A 27,202-nucleotide genomic window follows, 5' to 3' on the forward strand; every position below is an offset into this window, starting at 1 on the left:
GCGCCCCCTCGGTGCGCGGGCACAGCAGCCAGGCTGCCGGAGAGCTGATCTCGGGGATTCGGGTGCGGAGCCCTTGGCCTGGAGGCGATATGGGTGGTCCGTGGCCCGGTTCAGTCGCTTGCAGCAGCCCGGGGAACAGGTGAGGCCGCCTGCCCCGGTCTCTCATCCTCTAGCTGCCCATACCTTGCCCCCATCCTAACCCCTCCCAATCCCAGGCTCCTCCACTCCCCAGCCAGTGGCCCCCATCCCTCTCAACCCCATGTTCTCCATCGGCACCCCTGACCCCCGATCCTCCCCCGCTTCTGTTCTCTCCTCTACCTCCTCCCTAAATCCCGCATCCCTAACATCCTCCCGCCCATGGTCCCTCTATTTCCACAGCCCATCCCGCATGCTCATCAAAATACCCCTATTGAGGGCCCCCAGCCCCATCCCGGGATTGCACATTGCCAGTCCCCCCTCCCCTGCAGTGCAGCCCCATCCCCCTTCCATCATAGCATCTCATAGCCAGGCTCCCTCCCCCACTATCTGCAGCCCCCCCACCCAATGGAGGCCTTTATCCTATCCTCCCCCATTCCAGTGCAACTCCATCCCCCAATCCATTCCAAGCCCTCGTAGCCCCCAATACTGCAGTTCTCAATATTGGTCCATTCCTGCACAATGCCCCGCGCCCAGCACCGCTGCAGCCCCAAAAGTACCCCGAGATGCCATTCTCATCCCCGGCATTGCTGCCTCCTCTTGTCTTCTCCCAAATTGCAAGTTGGACCAGGATGGAGATCTTGGCCTTGGGGATTCACAGTGGGTCCTAGGGTACAGAGGGCGTTTGGGGGTCGGTCCGATTGTCTAGGTGTTCACGGGGGAGGGGCTGCAGGGAATTGACTCAAAGGAGAATTTGGCATTTGGCGCCGAAGGGTTACTGGAGAGGGGGGCATCCCGAAAGGGTTAATGGAATTTGTGGGGTGGGGGCAGCACCGAGGGGGTTAATGTGGGGGGGGTTGCTGGTGGGGAAGCTGTGTGAATGAGCGGTCTGTGCCCTGGAGTTGCCATGGAGACGGTGAATGGGGGGATTGTGTGAACTCAGCTGCGGACTATGCCCCCCCCCAATACACACACCCACCCACTCCCTCCTGCCCCACCTCCCTACTCCTACCCCTTCCTTCCCCTTCCCCTCCTCCCCACACCCGGGTGCATTCTGGGCAGTGTCTGGGATCTTACCCCCCATACTTTGCTCCCCATTTCCTCATTTCCTCTGAGCCCCCACCCCTTTAGCCACTTTACCCGCCCTCCCTCCTCTTCCTTTTTCTTCTCTCTCTCTCTCTCTCTCTCTCACAAACACACACACACAGACACACACACACACACACACACACACACACACACACACACACACACACACACACACACATTCTCATTCCCCTCTCGTGGTGGCTGATTGCCGGGCGTTCCCAATCTCCCTCCCCCACCCCTTCAGCCAGTTCTTAAAGGAGCAGGCCTGCAATCTGGGAAGGCGGGAGAAATGGAGGAAAACTAAATGTGCATGTGGCGTGAGTGTGCGTGTGTGTGCGTGTGTGTGCGGGAGCATGCGGGAGTATCTGTGTGTGCCTGTGTCTATGTGTTGACTGTGTAACTGTGTCAGAAGGCCTATGTGTCTGAGTGTGTTGCTATTTCTGTTTCTGTCTCCACCTATGTGTCACCATTATGCTGCATGTGTCTGGATATTTACCTATGCGGGTATGTGTGATTATATTTCAGTAAATCTCTATGTGTGTCTCTGAATGTATCACTCTGTGAGGCTCTGGCTGTGTGAGGTGCTCTGTCTCAGAATGTGGGACTATATGAGGGGATCTCTGTGGGTTTGGAATGTATGTCTCTGTGAGTGAATATCGCAGTGTCTGTGATCCTGGCTTGGTCTCTCTCATTCCGTCTTTGAGTCTTCGTGAGTTTATTTCTATGAGTCTCTGAATATGTGTTCCCCATGCTCCGTTGTTTATTTTATAATACACCGGAAGAGCATCCACAATGCCTAGGGTGCTAGGCAGAACTCTTTCTGCCTCACTTCTGGAATTCGGTGTGAATTAAGAGAGAGCCAACCGAAAGGACCAAGGCTTAAGGATTTGGGAGCAGTGAGGGCTGAGGAGAAATGTACAGGAGGGGCGCAGGAGGGTCCGAGGAGGACTCCGGTGAATGGCTGTCCCGCCCTCTGCCCTGCCTGAGGGTGAGGGAGTCTCTCTGTGGGACTCTGCCGATTTGCTGCTTTCTGCTGCTTTCTGTTCTTGTGTCTTAGTGTCCCAGAGTGAGGTTGACAATCCCACCCTGTCCTGAAGTGGAGGTCCCTGTGTGGGCTTACCAGGTCCCAAGGGCTACACAGCTCTGTTCAAGCAGCATGCCCGGGGACCTGAGCTCCATCTTTGTTTCTCCCCACCCCCTGGCTGTCACATGCTATTCTGGCTCCAGCCGACCCTGATGAACCCCTTTGGCTATGGAATTGAAGTTGGGCACCGGGAACTTGCAGTGGCAACAACTGTCACTGTCAAACCCCTTGGATTTTCCAGCCATGGCCAGGCACATAGAATGGTTCTGATTGGCAGTGGATCATCTGTGAGTCCCTGGGCCCCTGGGCATGTGAAACCTCTCCTACCTATAAGAGAATAGCCCAAGCCCAGCGGGGCCCCCAAAGACCAACTCTGTTGCCCTCCCAGACCATCTTGGATGACGCATACTTCCCTCTTTCCACAGGCCTGTCTGGCCCTGAGGGAGTCCCCTTTCTGAAGCTGTGGTGCTTGGACGACCTGCTCTCTACATTGCTGGGCACCTGTAGGTGTCCCTCGAGAGCTCAGTTTTGAGGTTCAAGTCAGTGTGGCCATGAAGGGGCTGCCTATTGGGCTGATGCTGTGACCCTGGAGTCTGCCTCTCCTGCCAGTCCCCCTGCCCGGAACATGTGGCTGCGGCTTGGCCCGCCCTCGCTGTCCCCGAGCCCCAAGCCCACGGTTGGCAGGAGCCTGTGCCTCACCCTGTGGTTCCTCAGTTTGGCGCTGAGGGCCAGTACCCAGGCCCCAGCACCCACAGTCAACACTCACTTTGGGAAGCTAAGGGGTGCCCGAGTACCACTGCCCAGTGAGATCCTGGGGCCTGTGGACCAATACCTGGGGGTGCCCTACGCAGCTCCCCCGATCGGCGAGAAACGTTTCCTGCCCCCTGAACCACCCCCATCCTGGTCGGGCATCCGGAACGCCACACACTTTCCCCCAGTGTGCCCCCAGAACATCCACACAGCTGTGCCCGAAGTCATGCTGCCGGTCTGGTTCACTGCCAACTTGGATATCGTCGCTACTTACATCCAGGAGCCCAACGAAGACTGTCTCTACCTGAACGTCTATGTGCCGACGGAGGATGGTGAGTGCTGCGGCCAGGCACTGTGCCCTCCCTGCCTCCCGCCTGCCCTGCTGTGTTTGTGGCTTGCATGTGGTTGTGTGCCCTGCAGCATGCATCTGTCTGTCTGTGAAAATGCTTCTAACCATCACTCTGCTTGGCCTCCCACCCCCCTCCCTGTTCTTCCCTCTCCCAGCATTGTCCGAGCTCCCATGTGTGAGTGACACTGTTGTCAGGAGGGGCCTGGCCCGGCCTGAGAGCTCTGACGGGTCTAGGTCCAGTGCCGGATGGGGGTCCCCTGGGGGAGTATGGGTCACGGCTGGCAGCTGCCCGCGGGAGGATGCTGGCTCCACCAGGCCCCCCTGTTGCCATTCCACCTGCTTCGAAAGGTGGTAGGTGTGTGTGGCCAAGGGCACTGGGTGTGTGGGGGGCGGGGCGGCAAGCCTGGTGGGTGATGCTTAGGTGCCTCCTCTTTCACTAGCTGATGCCTCCTCCCGCGGGGGTCACACTAAGGTAAGTGACAGAAACAAGGAGATGGTGGGACAGGCTCTCTGCCATGTGCCGCCTGCAGAGCAGCTCAGCTCTTGGGGCCTGGGGGGTGGGGGGTGCATGCCCCTGGGCAGAGGCCTCCTGTTATTTTTTAGTTTTTTATTCATTTTACAGTAAAGCGGATTTCCAAGGAATGCGCCCGAAAGCCCAACAAGAAAATTTGTAGGAAAGGAGGTAGGTAGCGAGCCGGCGGGGAGGGAGAGAGAGAGAGAGGGAGGGCTGCCTGCCCACCTGCCCTTGTCCCCAGGACCCAGCCTTCCTCCAAGTAGCCCAGGCTCAGGGGGCAGTAAGCAGGCATAAGCGCCACCTCATCCGAGGGCCCTGGCTGCCTTGCAGGGAGGATTTGGTGGCCTAAGGCAGGCTCAGAGCAGAAGCAGCAACCCTATTTCTTCCAATCTTCCCAGCCCCAAATTCCACCCTAAAGTGTGTGCCAAAGGCAGAGCCAGTGGCTCTCTCGGTGACACCTCAGGAGAAACTCTAGGAAGCCAAGATGGAGCCAAAGGCTCCACCCTTTTCCTAGTGGGTGGAGCCAGAAGACCATCCCTTCTGTGTTCTTTCTCCTGGATTGAAAGTCTAGACTCAATTTTCCCACCCTGAAGCTTAGACCAAACGTGTACACAGGTTTAGTAACTCCTGCCATACACACCTCTGTCTCCCACCCCACTACCTCTGGCCAGAGTGTAGCTGATAGACCCAGGCTGCTCTGGTGGCAGAACTTGGGGGTCTCTGGGAACTATGGACTTTAAAGGAGGCAAAAGATCCTGAATTTTAAATTTACCCTCATGCTGAGAGGAGTTTCTCCCCCTGTATAATAATTCTTCCTGTTGGAATATCACTTCATGTTTTCTGTAAAGTGCCTTGGCATTTACCTTAGAGAATCCTCCCTGTATCTCTGGAAGCGTCTAAGGCAGGAATCAGTATCCCAGTTTTACAGATGAGGAAACAGGCCCAGGGGAGTGACTTGCTGCTGCTCAAGGCCCCCGTCGCTGGTCTGTGGCAGAGCTGGGACCAAAACCTGGGTCTCTTGACCCTCAGGGCGTGTTCTTTCCACTGTAGCACACAGAAGCAACTCCCATCTGCTCATTCCCATCTCTCCAACTCAAAAAAAATGGTGAGATGTGGCTGGGCTGGGGAGAATTGGAACAGTAACAGCCTAAGGAACAGGTGGAAAAATCACAGCTTGATCCCTACAACCTTCTGGCAAGCTGGGAGTTTGTTTTCCTTTGATGTCCTAGGGCAGAGTTTCTCAGAATGGGGTTGTCAGGATTTCTGGGATGGGGTGCTCCTTACTGAATAAGAATTTCTGAGGGCAGAGCCTGGGAATCTATATGTTGAACATGAGCCCTGAGCGCTTCTAATGCACACCCGAGCATGGAGTGAGACCCGCTGCTGTAGGGATAGTATTTCACCACAGCCCCATACCCCACCCAGGACCTCACACACCATAGGCAATTGATGTTTTTTGTGTAATTCAGAAGCATCATGGTGCTGCAGAAAGAGTACAGGTCTGGGAAGCACAAGGCCTGAGTCCCAGCTCTGCTGCCAACTCACAGTGAGACCTTAGGCAAGTCTTGTCCTTCAAGAACCTCTGTTTCCACATCTGAGGTTGGTAGGGTACAGTTCTGGCCTTAGCATTCCATTAGCCTGTAAATGAATTCAGGAAGAAGGTCTCTTAAACCTGCAGGAGAGGCCGGGCGTGGTGGCTCACGCCTGTAATCCCAGCACTTTGGGAGGCCGAGGCAGGTGGATCACGAGGTCAGGAGATCGAGACCATCCTGGCTAATACGGCAAAACCCCGTCTCTACTAAAAATACAAAAAATTAGCTGGGCGCGGTGGCGGGCGCCTGTAGTTCCAGCTACTCGGGAGGTTGAGGCAGGAGAATGGCATGAACCCAGGAGGCAGAGCTTGCAGTCAGCCGAGATCGTGCCACTGCACTCCAGCCTGGGCGACAGAGCGAGACTCCATCTCAAAAAAAAAAAAAAAAGAAAAGAAAAGAAAAGAAAAAAACCTGAAGGAGAGATGGCATTCATATTAACCATTTCTTAGGAAGAATGATCACCCAGTAAGAGCCTTGGGCTGTCCAGTCCAGCCCTGAGAGTGTGGCCAGAGAGCAGACTGGAAGCCCCGGCTCAAACATGCACATTTACCAATCGTGATTGTTGACTGTGGGCAAGGCCATGTGCTAAGTGTTGTTGGGATGTGGAGGGATGTGAGGTAGAGGAAAGATTTAGAAATGACTAAAGGCCTAATCAGCTCTTAGCCTTGTATTAAAACTCAGCTGGTTTGGCCGGGCGCGGTGGCTTATGCCTATAATTGCAGCACTTTGGGACACCAAGACGGGTGGGTCACTTGAGTTCAGGAATTCGAGACCAGCCTGGCCAATATGGTGAAACCCCATCCCTACTAAAAATACAGGTGCATGGTGGCACACACCTGTAGTCCCAGCTACTTGGGAGGCTGGGGCAAGAGAATCGCTTGAATCCAGGAGGTGGAGGTTGCAGTGAGCCAAGGTGGTGCCATTGCACTCCAGCCTGGGCAACAAGGGTGAAACTCCATGTAAAAAAAGAAAAAAAAAAAACTCAGCTGGTTTCCCTAAGTCCCATGGGCCAATCAGGAAGTGGGTTCCAGACAGTGCAAGGGAAGGCATTTGGTCATTTCACTGTTCAAATTAGTTCCCTACCCAGGACCTGGTGGCCATTTGGAAGAGTGACAAATCCCGCCTCTTGAGGGAGACCCATCCCCGGAGGTCGTTAGGGTTGTGGTGTGCAGAGGTCTGGGGACCAGCCTGGCTGGGATCCCTCAGCGGCGCAGGGTCTGGGAATGGTGGTCGGCAGTCAGGCTGGCCTGGGTGAGAGGCATGGCAGCTAGGAGCTGCTCAGCAAGTGCCAGGCTGAAGGAGCAGAGGCATCTGTGTGAAGGAGGCTGAGACAATGCAGCAACCCAGGGACACTTTCAGAGGGATTCACAAGGGACGTATCTTCTAAGTCAGGGATGATGGGAAATGAAGGGTTTCCTGGGGAAGACCTGCCCCATCTCCCCAGCACCCCACCCCATCAAGTTGGAAGGAATTCGTGTCTGGGGATGAGCAATTCCTTCCCGTTTGGTAGGCTGTCCGCAGTGTGAGGGATGATGCCCATGTCCCATTAAGGTTTCTGAGGACGGCACTGGCAGGTGTTGAGCTAATGTGTTAAGACGGTAGGTGCCACCGGAAGTTCAGGGAGCCAGAGGCAATTTCTCCCCTAGAGCTGTGCTCTTGTCCTGGTTGAAAAGCCATTTTGTAGGATGAGGGCAGTTCCTGTTTTGATGAATGGCTGTAAGGAAATCTAGTCATCAGAGTCCAGACCGGCTGGGAAAGAGGGCTCTTTACTCCCTCCAGGCTGAGGGTATCTGATGTCATAGATGCCTGGGTTGGCAGCACAGCCCCCTCTGTTTCCACACACTGACCAGCATCCAGACAGCCGGTCCTCTCCCTCCACAGCCATTGCCAGGATGCACTTCTAGCCTCCTTAGAACAGGAAGGAGAATCTGTGCCAGCTTAGCCCCAGATCCTAAATGTCTCCCTTCTCACCTCTAGTCTCTTCTTTTTTCTCTTCCCCTCCTTGCTCCTTCTCTCCCCTCCCCTACATGCCCCACTGCTTTTCTCATCTATTTCTTCCCTCCCTTCCCCTTTCCCCCACCCCAGAAAGGTGGCATGATGCAGTGGAAAGACCATGGGCTTTGGAGTCAAGCAGACCTGGGTGTGAATCGCACCTCTAGCACTTCCTAGCTGTGTGATCTTGAGCAAGTCACTTTACCCCTCTGAACCTCAGTTTCCCCATCAGTGAAACAGTAATAAGGATAGGACCTATCTCACTGGGGTGTAAGGATCAAACAATATGGCAGAAGCAGAGTGTCTGGCACATGGTGAATATTCAGTACATGGTTGGAGCTGTGACCATTATTCCTATCTCTTTGTTTCTCTTCTATTTTTTTTCTCTCTCTCTCACCATCCCTTTCTCCTCTTCCCCTTTCTTCTGTCCCTCTCTCCCTCTCTGGCTCTCTCTACATCTCAGAGCAATGCTTGCTGCTCTCAACACTGGTTCCTGTGGGCAGGAACCCCATTTGCCATTAACCAGAGCAGGGGCTCCAACAAGGAAGACCAGAGGGAAAGCTTCATCTCCCATTTTCTCCTGTGGGAATCAGGGTCAGCTGAGGCCCAGCTTGAGCCTGCCCACTGGGCCCCAGGAGCTCAGGCCTGGGGTCCCTCTACACGTCTCTGCCCTAAGTACCTCGTATCCACAACCTCCACACTTGCTGGCAGTGTCACCCCTCACCCTTGGTACCTGACCCTGCTCTCCAGCTCGACCTGCCTGTGTACACACAAGCAGCCCCTTCCACCCAGAATGAATCCTTCCCCTGAGAGGGTCTCTGGCTCTGTGCCCTGGCCCACTTGCTGCTACCTCCTTCCTCACTGGAAAGGTAGTTGGTTGAGATGGGCTGTTGGGGACAAGGAGGCGGGGCAAGGCGGTGCAGAGAGGCCAGCACAGCAGGGGCCTGCAACACCATCATCCTGATGAAGGTCTGGGCCTCAGCCCACCCATTCCCTCAGTTCTTGCCATCCCTCCTGCCTGTCCTGGGCCCAGGCCCGGAGCTGGCTTGCTGGGCCACACTGCAGTCATGCTGTTTTTGAATTCTCTCTCTGTTTTGTTCTCTGTTCTGTGCTGTTGTGTCTCCCCGTGTCTGGTCCCCAGGATCCGGCGCTAAGAAACAGGGCGAGGACTTAGCGGATAATGACGGGGATGAAGATGAAGGTATTTGGGGGCTGCAGGGCGCGGCGGCTGGTGCATGGCACAGAGCCCCTCCCCTTCTCGATGGGGAGAAGCCCCGTCTGTCTGTCTGTCTGTCCGTTGGTGTGTTTCTGTTCCTGTACAAGGCCGTTGGGCTGTTCATCTGTCTTTGGCCCTGTTGGCCACTGGGAGTTCCGGGGTGATGGACATGGCTGGCAGGAGCAGGGGACCACAAGCAGAGCCATGGGGAGGACATCCTCCTTGCCTGGGTCTCCCGCCCCTTCCCCATCTTCTGTGGTTCAGAGGCACCTGCCCCTACTGAGCAGCAGGGAGAGTGGAGAGAAAGCAGGACCACTGAGGGCGGGGAGTCGACAAAGACAACGGAACGGCAAGGAGATTACCTGTGTTTCAGTGAAGAGACCCCTGTGTCTCACAGGGAGCCTGGCTTCTGGGAGAGGGGCCCTGCAGAATGGTGAACTGGGAAGTGAGGCAGTGACAACCAAAGGGGCTGGAAAAGCAGCACCAGAACCTCCCCAGCCTTCTAGAAAAGAGAGAGATGGTCTCGGGGCTAGGGGCTGCAGTAGGTACAAGACAAGGCCAGAAAGACTGGGCTAAAATGCCAGGCTGAGGCCAGGACACCACAGCCATCAATAGATGGCATAAGATCCTTGGGCAATGATCGGACCAGCCTTCCTCCTTGGAGAAACAAGTTCTGTTTGCTCCGCAGCAGAGAGCATTCCCTTCCTCCTCCATGCCCTGGCCCTGCCCCTCTGCCCCGAAGGGGCCAGGCAGCTCAGGGGGGCCCAGCGGTGATGGGTAGGGCTGTGCTGGCATGGCAGAGAGTATTGGTCCAGTTCACGGACTGACAGGCTACAGGCAGAGGTGATCAGGCCTGGAGCCTTCTCTTGACTGCCCCAGCCCTGATGCCGTGCCGCCTGGGCTCGGGAGCAGCCGCTTGATGGTCCCTTGTTGAATGGCCTCTGGGGAGGCTCCATCTTCATCTTGGTGCTGACCGGGAGCAGGCTCTGTCATTCTTAGTTCTTCCCCATCCCCAATGCTTCTGGTTAAGTCTGCCCAGGGAGAATGGGGAAATGGGCACATGGCTAAGAAACCATGTCAACAAGGTTCCCCCCACCCTATCTCTGCCATTCACTCCCCTTTCCCCACATCCTTCCTTGTTCTCTCCCTGTGCCACCCCTTATTCCCACACCTCTTGTCTCTGTCTGCACTGGGGGGCCAGCTGCTGCCAATGGCCGTTTCTCCATGTAACTGGTCTAGTCTTGGGGGTTTCAGGGCTCCCCAGCTCCTGCTCTCTAAAGCCATGTCAGGTCCCAGGACTCCTGGGTGCCCAGGGCAGCGACTCACTTGATGTGGCTAAAGGACCAGCCCTTCCTCTTTCTGCTGCCCCCCACCCCCAGGGCCCAGCCATGGCCCACTGAGGCCTGGCTGTATCACATGCCTGGCTGCCTTCAGCTGGGAGGCACTTGAAACCAGAGCCTTTAAAAATATCACTGAAGCCCCACTGTCTCGGGCTGATGCTTGAGCTCCAGGTTGAGCAGCCCCATGAGTCCTGCCCTCAGGGATGGCGGTGGTGTCCTGGCACCTGGGATAGCTTTGCTGCCCGCACCCACCCCCTGGGCTGGCAGGGGTGGGGGAGCAAGGGCATCCCACCCAGCCTGTGTCTCACCCCTTCTCCTTGCAGACATCCGGGACAGTGGTGCTAAACCCGTCATGGTCTACATCCACGGAGGCTCTTACATGGAAGGGACAGGCAACATGATTGATGGCAGCGTCCTCGCCAGTTATGGCAATGTCATCGTCATCACCCTCAACTATCGGGTTGGAGTGCTAGGTATGGTTCCCCGCCTGGTGCCTGGAAGGAAGACTGGCTTCGCAAGGGGGGAGGAAAGAATGCTGGAGAATTTAAAAACAGATAGCCTTGCTTTTCTAGCTGGTGCTAATAACCACAGTCAAAATGGTGTTATCCTCTGGCCCCTACCCAAATGCTAGGGGCTTCCCCATATCCCCAGGCCCTTTCTTGGAAGGTTTAGATGCCACCAGAAATTCAATTCAAACTTCACACCTTCTCTCAGGTCCCAAGCCAGGTCTCTGCTTCCAGACTTTGACTTGGCTGAGTTCTGTAGGATGCTTCAATTTTCCACTGTCCTGTCTTCACCTCTACCCACCCGCCCCACATCTCTAAACACCCCACACATGCACAGATATTCCTTCCAGTCCACTCCATGGCCACACACCTATTTACCTTCATGTGTTTACACATCCACCCCACCATGCACCTGCAGGAAGACGGTGATTTCTCACTCACCCCCATAAAGTACACACACCTAGCCCCACATTCACATCTCCAGGCCCCTCACACATAAACACATTCTCCTAGCACTCCAGGTAACTCCATTCACATGGTCTCTCCAGAACACATATCCACATACCCACACGGTCTGTGTACTCCACGTCTGCACCCCGCAGATGGCTCTCACCCTCCGCATATACACACACACATGCTCATATACTTATCCCCATGTCTTTGTAGCCACGTCTACACTGACCCACGACGCATACACACCCACACTCACACTTTACCCCCATATTTACAGCCCACACAAAAACCTACACCCTGCACATCCATGTCCACACCCAAACTCCACACATATACACCTTAAATGTACATAGATATTCCTTCCACCCACCCCCCACAAATACCTACACACGCCCGTATCCCCCTGCACACCCTACTTCCACATCCACTTTACACATCCACCTACTACCACACACACCTGTCCCTATCTCCTCAGAAACACAAACAAATATTCCCCTTCCCTACACACATACACTCTTACCTGTTTGTCCACACTGTCCCACCCCACACATACACAGATACTACACACACACCATATCCACATCTACGTACATCCCACACACTGCCCTTATGTCATTCCCCTACACATACATTCCCCCACACACACATCCACATATGCATGCACGCGTATACATGCGCACACTCTTCCATACACAGCCTGTATATGTACACCCAGCACACACCCATGCACTTCTCCCCTCATCCCACCCCACAAATATATACACATCCGTGTACATGGGGCTGCACCTGTATCCATACATGCACACACACCTCTACCCAGGCCCAACCGCATCCCCCAAGTCTCCCCACACTTCCTTACCCCGTATATGCACACGTACACACTCTTTGTACTCTAAGCATGTCCCCTGCACACTCCCACCCATCACACACATACTCCCATGCATATGCACTCATTGCCCAAATGCCTCCTCATATGCACCCATACACCTCCCCACCCCCGCATTCTCTGCTGTGCACAAGCTTGTGTCAGTCATTTAGGCTGCCCTTGAACCCTGTACCTTCCTTGGTGACCACCCATGCCTATCTATGGCCAAGGTCTTGAGGTAAACGAGTGCCTCAGAGAGGGTGACTAAGCACACAGGGCCCTGCTCATGCTCCCCCAAGCCCTGCATCCCTGTAGTGGCATGAAGAAGCCAACTTCTTCCTGGAGGAAGAGTTTCAGCGGGAGTGTAGGCTCTTGGTCAGGTCTGTAGGCATATGGGTGCTAAACCAGCAGTTAGGCATGGCTTATTCCATGGCTAACTAGGGGACACGACCATATTTTATTTTATTTTTATTTAATTTTTGAGACAGGGTCTCACTCTTGCCCAGGCCAGTTTTGAACTCCTGAGCTCAAGTGATCATCCTCCCACCTCAAGGGCCTTATTTTAATTTGCTTATTTATTTATTTATTTATTATTTTTATTTTGTTTTTGAGGCAGAGTCTCACTCTGTCGCCCAGGCTGGAGTGCAATGGCACCATCTTGGCTCACTGCAACCTCCGCCTCTCAGGTTCAAGTGATTCTCCTGCCTCACTTGAGTAGCTGGGATTATAGGCACCCGCTACCATGCCAGGATAATTTTTGTATTTTTTGTATTTTGTATTTTTAGTAGAGACAGGGTTTCACCATTTGGCCAGGCTGGTCTCGAACTCCTGACCTTAGGTGATCTGCCTGCCTCAGCCTCCCAAAGTGCTGGGATTACAGGCATGAGCCACCACGCCTGGCCCTTAATTTTCTCTTGACTATATTGCTTTGTCAGTTCCAATCTCAGAGGCTCCGGGGCTGCATTTCACTTCTGGGTGCAGTTGTATGCGCAGAACGGCAATCTTCTCTTGGTTTACAATTAATACTATGTGAGATAGGAAGATACTCTTTTGGGGTTCAAACTGCAGAAATGATGCTCCTTTAAAAAAGCAAAGTCGGTGTCCCCTTCATTGGCGCCCAGGAGACTGAATATGGAGCATGCAGGCCATTCACGCTGGCCTCCCCACGGTCTGGTAGGCTTGAGATGTTGGGATGTCATGGTTCTGCCCCTGCCCCTCTGTCTTTCTGCATCACCTCAGACACCATGGTGAGGCTCTTGTAAGCTGTTCTGTCCTGTTGAATCTCATGGTACCATGAAGGTGGCTGGAAACCCACACACTAGGGCTGCACACTTTCTTTTTTAATTAATTAATTAATTAATTAATTAATTATTGAGACAGAGTCTCACTCTGTCATCCAGGCTGGAGTGCAGTGGTGCAATCATGGCTCATTGCAACCTCGACCTCCCAGGCTCAAGTGATCCTCCCACCTCAGCCTCCTGAGCAGCTGGGATTATGGATTACAGGTGTGCACCACCACACCCAGCTAATTTTTGTATTTTTAGTAGAGACAAGGTCTCACTATGTTGGCTAGGCTGGTCTGGAACTCCTGATCTCAAGTGATCCACTTGCCTTGGCCTCCCAAAGTGCTGGGATTACAGGCGTGAGCCACCGCGCCCGGCTGGGCTGCAGTTTCTAGAGAGGAATGAACGCGCAAATGTAATCACAAACAGATATACAGACACATGTACACAGTAGTTCAAAGCCAAAAGTAATTTTGCTACTTTCTTTTCTTAGAGTGACAGAAAACACTCAGCTCAGCTGCTTAAAAAAATATAAACACAATGCTCCATTCTATAAGGTTTATTGGAAAATACAAAGAATACTAAAAATATGCTTCAGAGCAGCTAGGAATGAAGAAAGAGAGCATGGAAAAGAGGGAGAGAAAGAGGAGAAAGCAAGGAAGAGAAGAAAAGGAGAGGACAATAGAGTCAGGGAGAGGAAGCAGAGAGGAGACAGAAGGAGAGACTTAGGATCTGGGGAGAGACTCGGCATTTCACGTAGGATGTGAAGTCTCCACAGTGTCAGTTGGGAACTGTGGGCCGCACAGAAGGCTGTCGCTGGTGAGCATTCCGTATGATATCCTGATTTGCTGATTACTTCACAGTCCTTCAGCTGCTCTAATCCTTAAGCGTCTACATCAGAAGTTCTTAACCTTTTGGGGCATCTTGGACCCTTTTGAGATTCTGATGAAAGCTATGGACTCTCCCCTGGAACAATGCACACATGCGTGTGTGCACACACACGCATGTGCACACACACACACTTAATTTTACAGGGCCGGGTGTGGTGGCTCACGCCTGTAATCCCAACACTTTGGAAGGATGAGGTGGGTGGATCACCTGAGGTCAGGAGTTCAAGACCAGCCTGGCCAACTAAACCCTGTCTCTACTAAAAATACAAAAGTGAGCTGGGCATGGTGGCATGCGCCCGTAGTCCCAGCTACTCAAGAGGCTGAGGCAGGAGAATTGCTTGAACCTGGGAGGCGGAAGTTGCAATGAGCCAAGATTGTGCCACTGCACTCTAGCCTGGGCAACAGAGTGAGACTCCATCTCAAAAAAAAAAGAAAAGGAAAAAGAAAAAGAAAAGAAAAGAAAGAAAGAAAAAACAATTTTACAGATCCCCCTTAAGTTCATCCATGAAAGTCAGGTTAAGAACTCGCACTTGACAGCCCCCTGTCATTTGGATAACCAGAACAGCACATCTAGGGGGCAGGAACATTCTTCTTTGGGCTTAAGCAGTTGATGATCAAATATTACCGAAAACTCAGAAGGAGTCCTACACTGAGATTTGCTCAGAAGTTCCTCACCACTTCCTGCACACCCTTCAGTTCCTGTTCTGGAACACAAATATAATCAATAAGCCCGTATTGGATGCCGGGTACATATAAGATGTTTTTGTCTCTTGACACCAGATGTAGAACATGGGTTTGTCCCTGATGCTTGGGAATTTTCTTTTCTTTTTTTTTTTTTTTTATTGAGACAGAGTCTTGCTCTGTCACCCAGGCTGGAGTGCAGTGGCACAATCTCAGCTCACTGCCAACCTCTGCCGCCGGGTTCAAGCGATTCTCGTGCCTCAGCCTCCGGAGTATCTGGGATTACAGGCGCGCACCACCACGCCCAGCTATTTTTTTTTTTTTAGTAGAGACGGGGGTTTCGCCATGTTGGCCAGGCTGGTCTCGAACTCCTGACCTCAGGTGATCCGCCCGCCTCAGCCTTCCAAAGTGCTGGGATTACAGGTGTGAGCCACTGCGCCCAGCGGGGAATTTTCCTGTGTAGTGGGGCCTTTGTTGTTTTGTTGCCCAAAGCATCCCAGAACAGGTGGTTTGTTTTGGACCCCAGTCACAGGCATTCATTCACTCTCCTTCCCATCAGCTTTCCTGAGCACTGAACCCATCAGGCGGTTCACTCTAAGGTGCTTATCTTTTTTCTTCTTTTTTCTTTCTTTCTTTTTTTTTTTTTTTCTTTTTGAGACAGAGTCTCGCTCTGTCGCTCAGGCTGGAGTGCAATGGCATAATCTTGGCTCACTACAACCTCCACCTCCCCGGTTAAAGCAATTCTCCTGCCTCAGCCTCCCAAGTAGCTGGGATTACAGGCGCCCGCCACCACACCCGGCATATTTTTGTATTTTTAGTAGAGACGGGGTTTCACCATGTTGGCCAGGCTGGTCTTGAACTCCTGACCTCAGGTGATCCACCTGCCTCGGCCTCCCAAAGTGCTGGGATTACAGGCATGAGCCATCACACCCGGCCTCTAAGGTGCTTTTCTAGATATCTTGGGTGATTCATGAATGTTGAGAATGTCACAGGTTAATCCATGGATCCTCTCCAAGGCAGAGGGGTAGCTATTATTTGAGAAGGCCCCACTGGGCTTGAAGCCAACAAAGAAAGAGACTCCAGCAGGATATAGGATGTGGAAATCCCTGAGGCTGAGGAAGCAGGCACTTGCCAAGTTTTACTCCAGGTTCCAGAATTGAATCCTACATGCTTGCTCAGGTACCCTCCAGGCAAACCGAAAACCCAGTAAACATCAAGCCTTGAGTGACACAAATATCTGGTTTTGTTACAATCTGCCAGATTCCCCATCTTCTGTTGACGAGCAGTTTACCATGAACTGCAGTATAAACTTGGGCCCAGGGAGACTGGCTCCGATTTATTCTGACAGTTTATGGAGTTTAGTATTTCAGCCTTCATTCTCACATGGTTTCTGTGGATGGCTGAGTTACTGGGGAACTAGCAGTGAGTGACCTCTCCCAGAATGCCAGATATTGTGTGCTTGTGGTTGGTCAGGTTTGCTGTCATCTTCCTGAGCCTGTTGGAGATAGCATTTCTTTCTTCTTTTCTTTTCTTTTTTTTTTTTTTTTTTTTTGAGATGGAGTTTCACTCTTGTTGCCCAGGCTGGAGTGCAATGGCACTATCTCGGCTCACCGCAACCTCCGCCTCCCAGGTTCAAGTGATTCTCCTGCCTCAGCCTCCCTAGTAGCTGGGATTACAGTCACATGCCACCAAGCCCGGCTAATTTTGTATTTTTAGTAGAGATGGGGTTTCTCCATGTTGGCCAGGCTGGTCTCGAACTCCCGACCTCAGGTGATCTGCCCGCCTTGGCCTCCCAAAGTGCTGGGATTACAGGCATGAGCCACCACGCCTGGCCTGGAGATAGCATTTCAAGCAGGACTCTTCATGGAGTAGGGATCATTGACATGGCATCATCCACATGCTTCAGGGCCCCTTAACCAGAGGCTCATAGGATCTGAGGGAGCAGAGAGTGATGGTCAAATCCTCCATCCAATCACCTGAGGTCAGGAGTTCAAGACCAGCCTGGCCAACATGGCAAAACCCCATCTCTATTAAAAATACAAAAATTAGCCAGGCATGGTGGCAGGCACCTGTAATCCCAGCTACTCGCAAGGCTGAGACAGAAGAATCACTTGAACCTGGGAGGCGGAGGTTGCAGCGAGCCGAGATCATGCCATTGCATTCCAGCCTGGGCGACAAGAGTGAAACTCCTTCTAAAAATAAATAAATAAATAATAAATAAATCCTCCATCCAGCCCTTTCAGGCCTTTGTTCCTAACCCAGGAAATTGGTACATTGGAGAAATCTGCTCTACTACATCCAAATGCAGGCTTTGCCTGCTGATTAGGGCAGGCATGTTTGACACATTTCAGTAAATGATGCCTTGGCAAGGGCTGAAGCCAAGACCACTATTGCCTAAATGAAAGAAAAGGAAAAGAGAGTACAGGGGAAGGAGAGAGGAGGGAGGACTAAAAGAAGGACAGTGATTTCTGCCAGAGGGTCCCAAGGCTTGGGCAGCTGGGTTGGATCATGGTCAACAGAGTTGGGGTTTTGAGGGATTTTTTTTTTTGGTTGCTTTTTTAGAGATGGAGTCTCGTTCTGTCCCCCAGGCTGGAGTGCAGTGGGGTAATAACAGCTCACTGCAGCCTTCACACCTAGGCTCAAGTGATCCTCCAGCCCCAGCCTCCTGAGTGGCTGGGACCACAGGCATGCACCACCACAACTGGCTAATTTGTTTTGTTTTAAAAACAAAAGGAGACAGGGTCTTGCTACATTGGCCAGGTTGGTCTCAAACTTCTGACCTCAAGTGATCCTCCCACCTCAGCCTCCTAAAGTGCTGGGATTACAGATGTGAGCCACCATGCCCGGCCAAGTTTTTAAGACTCAAAGGAGCAGCTTCAATTTCTGAATGGGCCACGCAAAGGAAAAGCTGATTTCCTTGTCTGGAAGAGCAAGGGTTCCTTCGTTCATCCTCATGCAGGCTTTCTCTAATTCATTCTCATTTCCTCCTCTGGAACCTGGGGCTAAAGAGGACTTGTGACTAGGGCCCGGGAAAAATAACTAAGTACTTTACATACTTAATTGTACCAGAGGTAAATTAATAACACACTTCAAGAGGATGAGATGAGCTCTTTTGCAGAAGCTAGGTACAGAAGGACTTGAGAAAGACAGTGGTGAGGTCTTGTGACTGCTTGAGTCTATTTGAATTCAGCCTCTGCCTATGGACTGCAAGGACGCCAGAGAACTCCCCATGAGCTCTGGGAGTCTTCTCCAACATGGCCTCTCACAAAGTTGATTCCAGGTGCTGCGAATGAGCTTTTAACTGGGGAGTAAAAAATACTGATCCAAGTGTGGGTTTCCAATGTGTAGGAGCTTCACAATTACCCACCTCCAAAGACTTCTTCCAAAAGCCTAGGGCAGGAGAAGACAGAGCCTTCCAAGGGACCCAAGGATTCAGGGAAGAGAGATGAAATAAGGCCGCAGGCTCAGTCTAAAATGGAAGCAGAGTAGGGGGGAATATAGGACATCTCTGTGGGATAGCCAGCAGGTGGGCAGGAAGGTAGTCTCCATGGCAACAAGTCTCCACAGCAGCAAATCCCAGCAGGTGGGTGGGAAGGTAGTCTCCATGGTGACATGTCTCCTCAGCAGCAAATTCCAGTGGGGGGGCGGGAAGACCTGTTTCTGTGGTAACGCACTGCGCTACTTCCCCATTTCTCCACCAGATGAAAAAGATGGTCTGACCCAGTGGTTTCTCAACTTTGGCAGGTATCAGCATCACCTGGAGAGCTTGTTAAAAACACAGATTGCTGGGCCCCACCCCCAGAGTTTCTGATTCCTTAGGCCTCCAAGGGAGGGAAATGAGGACCTGCCCTGAAAATGAGGGGAAAGGGGCCATCGAGGCCCCGGAAGGAAGTGGAGAGGGACTGATTTGAACAGGAAGGGCAAGGAGAGCTTAGGGATTGTTGCCTCTTGGGATCATCTACACTTCCTTTGGAGAGAGAAGAAAGGGGAAAGAGAAGTAACTATAGAGCTGCAATGTGCCCAGCATGTTATAGATGCTTATGTTCATTTTATCCTTGTTACAACCCTGTGAGGTATTTTTATCCCCATTTTACAGAAGAGGACACTATGGCCCAGAGATTTTAAATTAAGTGCCCAAGGCTACATGACTAAGATGTGATAGAGCCAGGATTCAAATCAAGGACCGTCTGACTCCAGGGTTTCCATTCTATCTTGCCAGATGTTAGGGTAAGGTCCCCAATAGTACATCAGGGCAGAGAATGCTGAGTTCTGGACATTTGCAGTTTCTGCAGTTTGTCTCCCACCTGGAGGCATGCACTTCAAATGGTCTGCAGACCCCTCCTTCCAAGCTGGATAACAGGTGGGAGGCAGGGAGCTGACCCCTCCTCTGTTGACGATGCTGGACATTGCAGAAAGGAGCACTGGTTTAAGTTAATTATGTGGGAAGAACTACACTGCGTGCTCATTCTCTATTCCCACCTCCCCTGTTGACCCTGCCTGCCGTCATCACCCAAATCCTCCATCCCTCTGCCTTCATTGTCTTCATGCCCTTTGTTGAATCCAGGTTTCCTGAGTACTGGAGATCAGGCTGCCAAGGGCAACTATGGGCTCCTTGACCAGATCCAGGCCCTCCGCTGGGTGAGCGAGAATATTGCCTTCTTCGGGGGAGACCCCCGCCGGATCACTGTCTTTGGCTCGGGCATTGGTGCATCCTGCGTCAGCCTCCTCACGTTGTCACATCACTCAGAGGGTGAGTAACTCGTGGGGCAAAATATGAACTAGCCAAGTGCTGGCTGTCCCAGCATGCCCCATCCATGCCCCAGGGCATCCAAGGGAATCGGCCAGCTCTCTTCTACCAGCTTGGTATCCCTTTGGCAAGAAGTGGAAGAGAAATGTTTCTCTGGGAGAAGTACTTCTCCCAAAGCTGGAGAGGGAAGGAAGAGAATCCCATTTATGTCCCGGGAAAGCAAGATTCTCCTTCTGATGTGGGAGTCTTATTTGGGGGAGTGGGAATAGAACAATTGTCCCCTCAGAGGACAATAGTTTGACAGGGGTTGGGGAGGATCTTTCAGTATGGGAAGGACATGTTACTTCACAGTAGAGATATAGGGTGGAAATTGGTTTCTAGGTCTAAGAAACATCCATTCTCTGCCTTTCTCTCTGAAGAACAAGTCTGTACAAGAGGGGAAACATCCTAGAGGGGGAAGTGGGTCTGAAATGAAAGTCACTAACCTGCGAGGTGGGCTTCTTCCATAGGACGATGGTCTGTTATCAGACTCCAGACCTCTCCCCGACTGTGCAAGCTGCCGGGGAGATTCTCATTTTTGGCCTCTCTCCTTGTGGTGGGTCCCTTTGCCAGTGACCCCTCCAAGAGAGCAGAATAGGTCCTTTTTGCTCGGCAGGAAATGTTTTCTCCACCTCTGGACTACTGGGAACATTCTATCTCTGAGAGGCAAAGCTGAGCTTCTCATGAAGAAAAGATCTTCCTGAAATAGGTGCCCTTTTCTGAAGTAAGGAAATCTGTGAGCGAGGATGCTTTTTTTCTTTTTTAATTGAACACTAACCCCCTGAGTTAGGGACATTCTCACAGGAAGACTTTCCATCTCTTGAAGAAGTTCTGTCTCTCTGAGAGAGAAGAACCACCTTCTTTGACCTAGAAATTCTGTCTTTGCCCCTCCAGGGACTACCCTGGTGAGGGAAGACTTAGGTGGGATCTGCATCTCTAAAGAGAGAGACTGTGTTCCTAGGTGACCATAGTGGGAACAGGAATCTTCCCTTTTTCCCCAAAGGAGGGCGAAATGACGGGCCGCAAGGGTGCCTTGGCCTGAAAAGACGTTCTGTGCCTCCTCTGACTGGGGACTCCTCCCCTAGGAGAAGAAAGCCTTTCCTGGAGTGGTGCTATGCTTTGTCTCATAGGGGGCCTGTGTCTCTGGAGGTTTGACTTTTTTTTTTCTTTGAGACAAGATCTCGCTCTGTCCCCCAGGCTCTGTCCCCCAGTGCAGTGGTGTGATCACAGCTCACTGCAACCTGTTCCTCCCAGGCTCAAGTGATCCTCCTGCCTCAGCCCCGAGAGTAGCTGGGGACTACAGGTGCATGCTACCATGCCCGGCTAATTTTGGGGATAAATTTTTTTTGTAGAGACAGGTTTTCGCCATGTTGCCCAGGCTGGTCTCAAACTCCTGAGCTCAAGCGATCTGCCTACCTCGGCCTCCCAAAGTGCTGGGATTACAGGCATGCGCCACTGTGCCTGGCCGAGGTTTGACTTCTTTAAAGATCTTTTCTCTCTGTTTTTCTGTAATTGATGCATGGAGAATAATCTTTGGGAAAATGAGGCTGTCTTTTAAGTAGTAATCTATCATTTCTTTCCCTCTCTTTCCACTCATGCAAACTGGCTTTCTCTTAAAGGAATGGAATTATGTGCCTGAGGGACAAATTCTCCCTTGGGAATGTTGGGGCCAGGGAGAGAATGATATCCTTTTTTTTTTTTTTCTAGAGGGGAAAATTATCTTCTTTTTGAGTTTGGGGGACTGGCTCCCTCTCTGCTAGGGGAAAATCTGAATTTGAAGTATCGGTAGCTTCAGATAAAAGGAAAGTCTCTGCCAGGCACGGTGGCTCACGCCTGTAACCCCAGTACTTTGGGAGGCCAAGGCGGGTGGATCACCTGAAGTCGGAAGTTCAAGACCAGCCTGACCAACACGGTGAAACCCCGTCTCTACTAAAAATACAAAATTAGCCGGGCGTGGTGGCGGGTGCCTGTAATCCCAGCTACTCGGGAGGCTGAGGCAAGAGAAACGCTTGAACCTGGGAGGCAGAGGTTGCAGTGAGCCGAGATCCCACCATTGCACTCCAGCCTGGGCAACAAGAGCAAAACTCCATCTCCAAAAAAAAAAAAAAACAAAGTCTCAGTGGAGACCACAGACGGGGAGCACAGGTTCCCTGGAGACTTTCAGACCCCAAGGCCTTTGCCCTTGGGCTCCTTCCCCAAGCCCTCAGAATGTGGGGCTCTTGCCTGCCTGCATTTCTCATCTCTCATGAAAAAGACTCCTTTGTGGTGCAAGTGCCAGCTCCCTGGTGGTGCGCTGGCACGGAGCTGGGCCCAGCTGGGCAGGAAGCAAGAGGGGAAGACAAGGAGAGATAAAGAGAGGCGGCATAAGGGGGCTGATGTCTGGGATTCAAGGGGTTAATTCTTCCTGACATTGCCTTAACCCCTAAGTTACCAGCCATCGCACCAGGACAGGGAAGGGATGGTGGAAGCTGTCAAGGAAGGGGTTCAGCAACCCCTCTTTTGGCCCTACATCATCCCCTGCCAAAAGAGTTGTTCCCCCTTCCTAGCCCATTTAAACCATAGGGCAGCCTCAGTGACAAAGGAATGAAGGGATTTATGGCTATGTGTGACACGACAGATCTGACCTGGTGCTACCTGTCTTCTGTAGGACTTTTCCAGAGAGCCATCATCCAAAGTGGCTCTGCTCTGTCCAGCTGGGCTGTGAACTACCAACCAGTGAAGTACACCAGCCTGCTGGCAGACAAAGTGGGCTGTAATGTGCTGGACACCGTGGATATGGTGGACTGTCTTCGGCAAAAGAGTGCCAAGGAGCTGGTAGAGCAGGACATCCAGCCAGCCCGCTACCACGTGGCCTTTGGCCCTGTGATTGATGGTGATGTCATTCCTGATGACCCTGAGATCCTCATGGAGCAGGGCGAGTTCCTCAACTATGACATCATGCTAGGTGTCAACCAGGGCGAGGGTCTCAAGTTTGTGGAAGGGGTGGTGGACCCTGAGGATGGTGTCTCTGGCACTGACTTTGACTATTCCGTCTCCAATTTTGTGGACAATCTGTATGGCTATCCTGAGGGTAAGGACACCCTGCGAGAGACCATCAAGTTCATGTATACAGACTGGGCAGACCGTGACAACCCTGAGACCCGCCGTAAAACACTGGTGGCACTCTTCACTGACCACCAGTGGGTGGAGCCCTCAGTGGTGACAGCCGATCTGCATGCCCGCTACGGCTCACCTACCTACTTCTACGCCTTCTATCATCACTGCCAGAGCCTCATGAAGCCTGCTTGGTCAGATGCAGCTCATGGGGATGAAGTACCCTATGTTTTTGGGGTTCCTATGGTAGGCCCCACTGACCTTTTCCCCTGCAACTTCTCCAAGAATGATGTTATGCTCAGTGCTGTCGTCATGACCTATTGGACCAACTTTGCCAAGACTGGGTAAGGAGAAAATAGGGTTTTTTTCCTCTTTGAGACCCCAGCATGCCCTCCCCTCTGCTCCTCTAGCTAAACCTCTTCCATCATATCCCTTCCTAAGATATTCCCAAAATCTTGCTTGGTACCCCTTCACTCATCTTCCTATCTCCCCTTCCTGAGTCTTTCATGCCATTTTTCCCTCCTTCAAAAATGTTGTTGAGGCTCAGAACTCAGTTAGCATCGGGACTAGGAAGGAATGAGAGTTACTGGAAGAACTATGGGATTTAGCCAGGCCCAGTGGCTCACGGCTGTAATCCCAGCACTTTGGGAGGCGAAGGCAGGCAGATCACTTGAGCCCAGGAGTTCAAGACCAGCCACGGCAACACAGAAAGACCCTGTCTCTAAAAGAAAAAGCATTAGCCAGGCATGGTAGTGCATGCCTGTAGTCTCAGGTATTTGGGAGGCTGAGGTGGGAGGATCGCTTGAGCCCCGGAGGGTGAGGCTACACTGAGCTGTGATCACGCCACTGTACTCTAGCCTGGGTGAGAGAGCGAGACCTTATCTTAAACACACACACACACACACACACACACACACACACACACATACACACACACACTATGGGATTCAAGGTTAGCTGGTCACAGGCTATGTGAAATAGGAATGCAGTACTTCAGAAAGAGCCTTCAGGGCCAGGCACGGAGGCTCATGCCTGTAATCCCAGCACTTTGGGAGGCCAAGGCAGGCGGATTGCCTGAGCTCAGGAGTTCGAAACCAGCCTGGCCAACATGGTGAAACACCGTCTCTACTATAATACAAAAAATTTGCCAGGCGTGGTGGCGGGTGCCTGTAGTCCCGGCTACCTAGGCAGGAGAATTGCTTGAACCCAGGAGGCAGTGGTTGCAGTGAGCCGAGGTTGCCCCACCGCACTCCAGCCTGGGCGACAGAGTGAGACTCTGTCTCAAAAAAAAAAAAAAGAAAAAAAAAGAAAGAAAGAGAGAGAGAGAGAAAGAAAAAGGGAAGAAAGAAAGAAAGAGAGAGAAAGAAAAAGAAAGAGAAAAAGAAAAAAGAAAGAAAGAAAGAAAAGAAAAGAAAGAAAGAAAAAAAGAGACTTCGGGTTCAGCAACTTCTGCTTGCTTAATAAAAGAAAGAGCCTTTATTAGGGGGCTCCTGGCAAAATTGGGCAACTGAAAAGATTGATAAATGCTCAGTAGCATGTGCAAAGAAAAAGCATCTATAGCCTTAATCTTAAAGGATGAGCGCCGGGAAGGAGGATATAGGAGTTCAAGCCCTGGGGAAGAAGCAGGTGTGGACAGAGCAGGGGACCCTGAAAAAGATGGAAATGGTGGGAAGTTCTAAACTGGGAAAGAGGTTTGGCTGTCAGAGGAAAAATGCTGGGCCTTTTCCTCATCCAGATAGAGTGGTGACCCCAGATTTCCATATGGTATTTCAGGGATCCCAACAAGCCGGTCCCCCAGGACACCAAGTTCATTCACACCAAGGCCAACCGCTTTGAGGAAGTGGCCTGGTCCAAATACAATCCCCGAGACCAGCTCTACCTTCACATCGGGCTGAAACCAAGGGTCCGAGATCATTACCGGGCCACTAAGGTGGCCTTTTGGAAACATCTGGTGCCCCACCTATACAACCTGCATGACATGTTCCACTATACGTCCACCACCACCAAAGTGCCGCCTCCGGATACCACCCACAGCTCCCACATCACCCGCAGGCCCAATGGCAAGACCTGGAGCACCAAGCGGCCAGCCATCTCACCTGCCTACAGCAACGAGAATGCCCAGGGGTCCTGGAACGGGGACCAGGATGCAGGGCCACTCCTGGTGGAGAACCCTCGTGACTACTCCACTGAATTAAGTGTCACCATCGCCGTGGGGGCCTCCCTCCTGTTCCTTAACGTTCTGGCCTTCGCTGCCCTCTACTACCGTAAGGACAAACGGCGCCAGGAGCCCCTGCGGCAGCCTAGCCCTCAGCGGGGAGCTGGGGCCCCGGAATTGGGAGCTGCTCCAGAGGAGGAGCTGGCAGCGTTACAACTGGGCCCCACCCACCACGAGTGTGAGGCCGGTCCCCCCCATGACACGCTGCGCCTCACTGCATTGCCTGACTACACCCTGACCCTGCGGCGCTCCCCGGATGACATCCCACTCATGACCCCCAACACCATCACTATGATCCCCAACTCCCTGGTAGGGCTGCAGACATTGCACCCCTATAACACCTTTGCCGCAGGGTTCAACAGTACCGGGCTGCCCCACTCACACTCCACTACCCGGGTATAGCTCCAACTCAGAGCACAGCCCATCTCCAGGCTCCCTCCCTCCCAGATCCAGGAACACATGCACACACACACACACACACACACACACAGACACACACACACACACATATATGTATACGCACGCACCCACACCCTACAGCAGATCCACCTGCACAAACATAGACAGGTGTGGACATGCACCCGCATGTACAAAAACACAAATACGGAAGTAAACCTGAACAAACCCTTTAAATGGGGACGCAGATGAGTCCTCGGTAAACCGAGGACCCATGAAACAGCAGCTGAAGCCAGCTCCCTGAATCTGACCACAGACACTCCTGGGGGGCCTGAAAGCAACAGCTGGACACCCCCTTGGTGCTCGCCTTCGGCCTCTCTTGGAACTGCACCACTGACCAACTCCAGACTTGGGAGCTTTAAAGAGCAGGATAGCTCTTCCTCCCCAGGACTTGGTCTTTTTTCTGGGTCTTGTTTTGTTGATTTTTCTTTTTTAATTTTGGAACAAATGCTTTTCCAACTCATGAGTGCTAAGAGCCTCTGGAAGGGAGGGCTTCAGGCCCGAAGGTCTCTCTGGCTCTAGGACCCCCAGTGCTCACACAATCAGACCAAGGAACAGGACCCCCAGGAAGGAAACAGATTTAAGCAAGACCATGGGGTGGAAGGAGAAAGGGGCTAGCACTGGATGGAGCTGGAGGGCCGTAGGGGAGAGATCTCCAACTCTCTCTGTGTCCGTGTGGAGGGCTGCAGAGCCTGCAGGGTGACCTGCTTCCCCAAAGGCCAACAGCACTGGCCTGGCCAGACCAGGTGACCTTAGATTTGGTGAACAACGTACTATGGAAGCCACATCACTATTGGGCCCCCAGGTCTGATCTGGGTTTTGCCTCTGCCCTTGGGGAAATGCTATCAGAAATTCGCCCCATTTTCTTTACAGTCTTTTGTGTCTGTCATTTCTCTTTCAAAAAGGCGGTGTTTTTTGTTGTTGTTGGCTTTTTTTTTTTTTTTAAAGAAAAGTTCTTAAAACACTAACGGAAACCCATGGAGTTTGTCCTTTGTAAAAATTTTAAACACAGTGTCTTGATATAAAAATAAAAAATCCAGTTAGCACTCCCAACCTGCCTCCCTTGCACAGGCCTTGCCCCAACAGACCTCCGAACAGGGTGCCTCTGCCGGCTGGGAATCAGGCAATCAGGCAGCCTCTCCCTGCCTCCTGTATCTTTAAGCTGATACGAGTCTGGGCTGCACTGTGCGGGGTTGGGGGTTGGGGGTTGGGGGCCCCTGCATGAAGGCCTCTCCAATCTTAATCAGGTTGCTCTTCCCATCCCCCTGCCCCCAGTGCGCTGGGTTCCTGCAGCTGAAGCCTCCTCTCAGCACTTCAGGCCTCCTAATGAAATGGCAAAAATACTTCCTTCCTCCTCTGCCACCGCTGCGGCCTCCTCCTCCTCTTCCTTCTCCTCCTCCTCCTCTGCTGCAACCACCCTGCCCTCACCTTGGACTGGGGGCTGGGAGGAGGTTTGACCTCTAACATGCTGAAATTCTTTCTCCTATCTGAATCCAGTGCAGCGTCAGACGTGGACTCCCTGGCCTTGAGTGACTGACAGAGCAGAGGCCCTCTCCTTCCCCAGGGATACTTGTTTGCTGCTCTGTGAATTAGAACTGGAGAAGTCCTTGGGGCCCTGGGAGCGATTTTTCTACAGGATTGTGATCAGTGACTCCCTATCAACCCTGGGGCATGGATTCAGTGGGGCCCCACAGGGTTAGCATTATGGGATTTCATATTATTCTCAGTGACTTGAAAGACTGAACTGGGAGTGTGCTCGGCAAGTATGATAGTTGGGTGGGGTTGCTGATACCTCAGAAAGCAGGAATAGAATTCTTCAAATGACCCTGACAAAATGAGGGAGATGAACCATCACAAGGAGGACCATGTTCAGAGAGGACGAACACAGGTAGTGTGTACAAAGACCAAAACCT

General features: G+C 52.2%; 1 protein-coding gene across 4 annotated transcripts; it reads left to right on the forward strand.

The window, feature by feature from the left end:
• NLGN3 (neuroligin 3) lies at positions 1–26,342 on the forward strand. Of its 4 annotated transcripts, XM_055376154.2 has the most exons (9): positions 1–139; positions 2,734–2,811; positions 3,247–3,390; positions 4,030–4,089; positions 8,647–8,706; positions 10,385–10,534; positions 19,304–19,489; positions 22,173–22,962; positions 24,392–26,342. In XM_055376154.2, the coding sequence occupies exons 3-9, from the start codon at positions 3,285–3,287 to the stop codon at positions 25,233–25,235; spliced, it is 2,196 nt and encodes a 731-aa protein (XP_055232129.1). In that variant the 5' UTR covers positions 1–139; positions 2,734–2,811; positions 3,247–3,284; the 3' UTR covers positions 25,236–26,342. The 4 variants fall into 4 exon arrangements, with proteins under 4 accessions (XP_055232129.1, XP_004064398.1, XP_004064396.1 ...); XM_004064350.5 differs by having other exon boundaries at positions 2,734–3,390; XM_004064348.5 differs by lacking the exon at positions 4,030–4,089 and having other exon boundaries at positions 2,734–3,390.
• Positions 26,343–27,202: the final 860 nt, after the last annotated feature.

This window comes from Gorilla gorilla, chromosome X, assembly GCF_029281585.2.
Source record: "Gorilla gorilla gorilla isolate KB3781 chromosome X, NHGRI_mGorGor1-v2.1_pri, whole genome shotgun sequence".
In the NCBI taxonomy this organism is placed as follows: domain Eukaryota; kingdom Metazoa; phylum Chordata; class Mammalia; order Primates; family Hominidae; genus Gorilla; species Gorilla gorilla.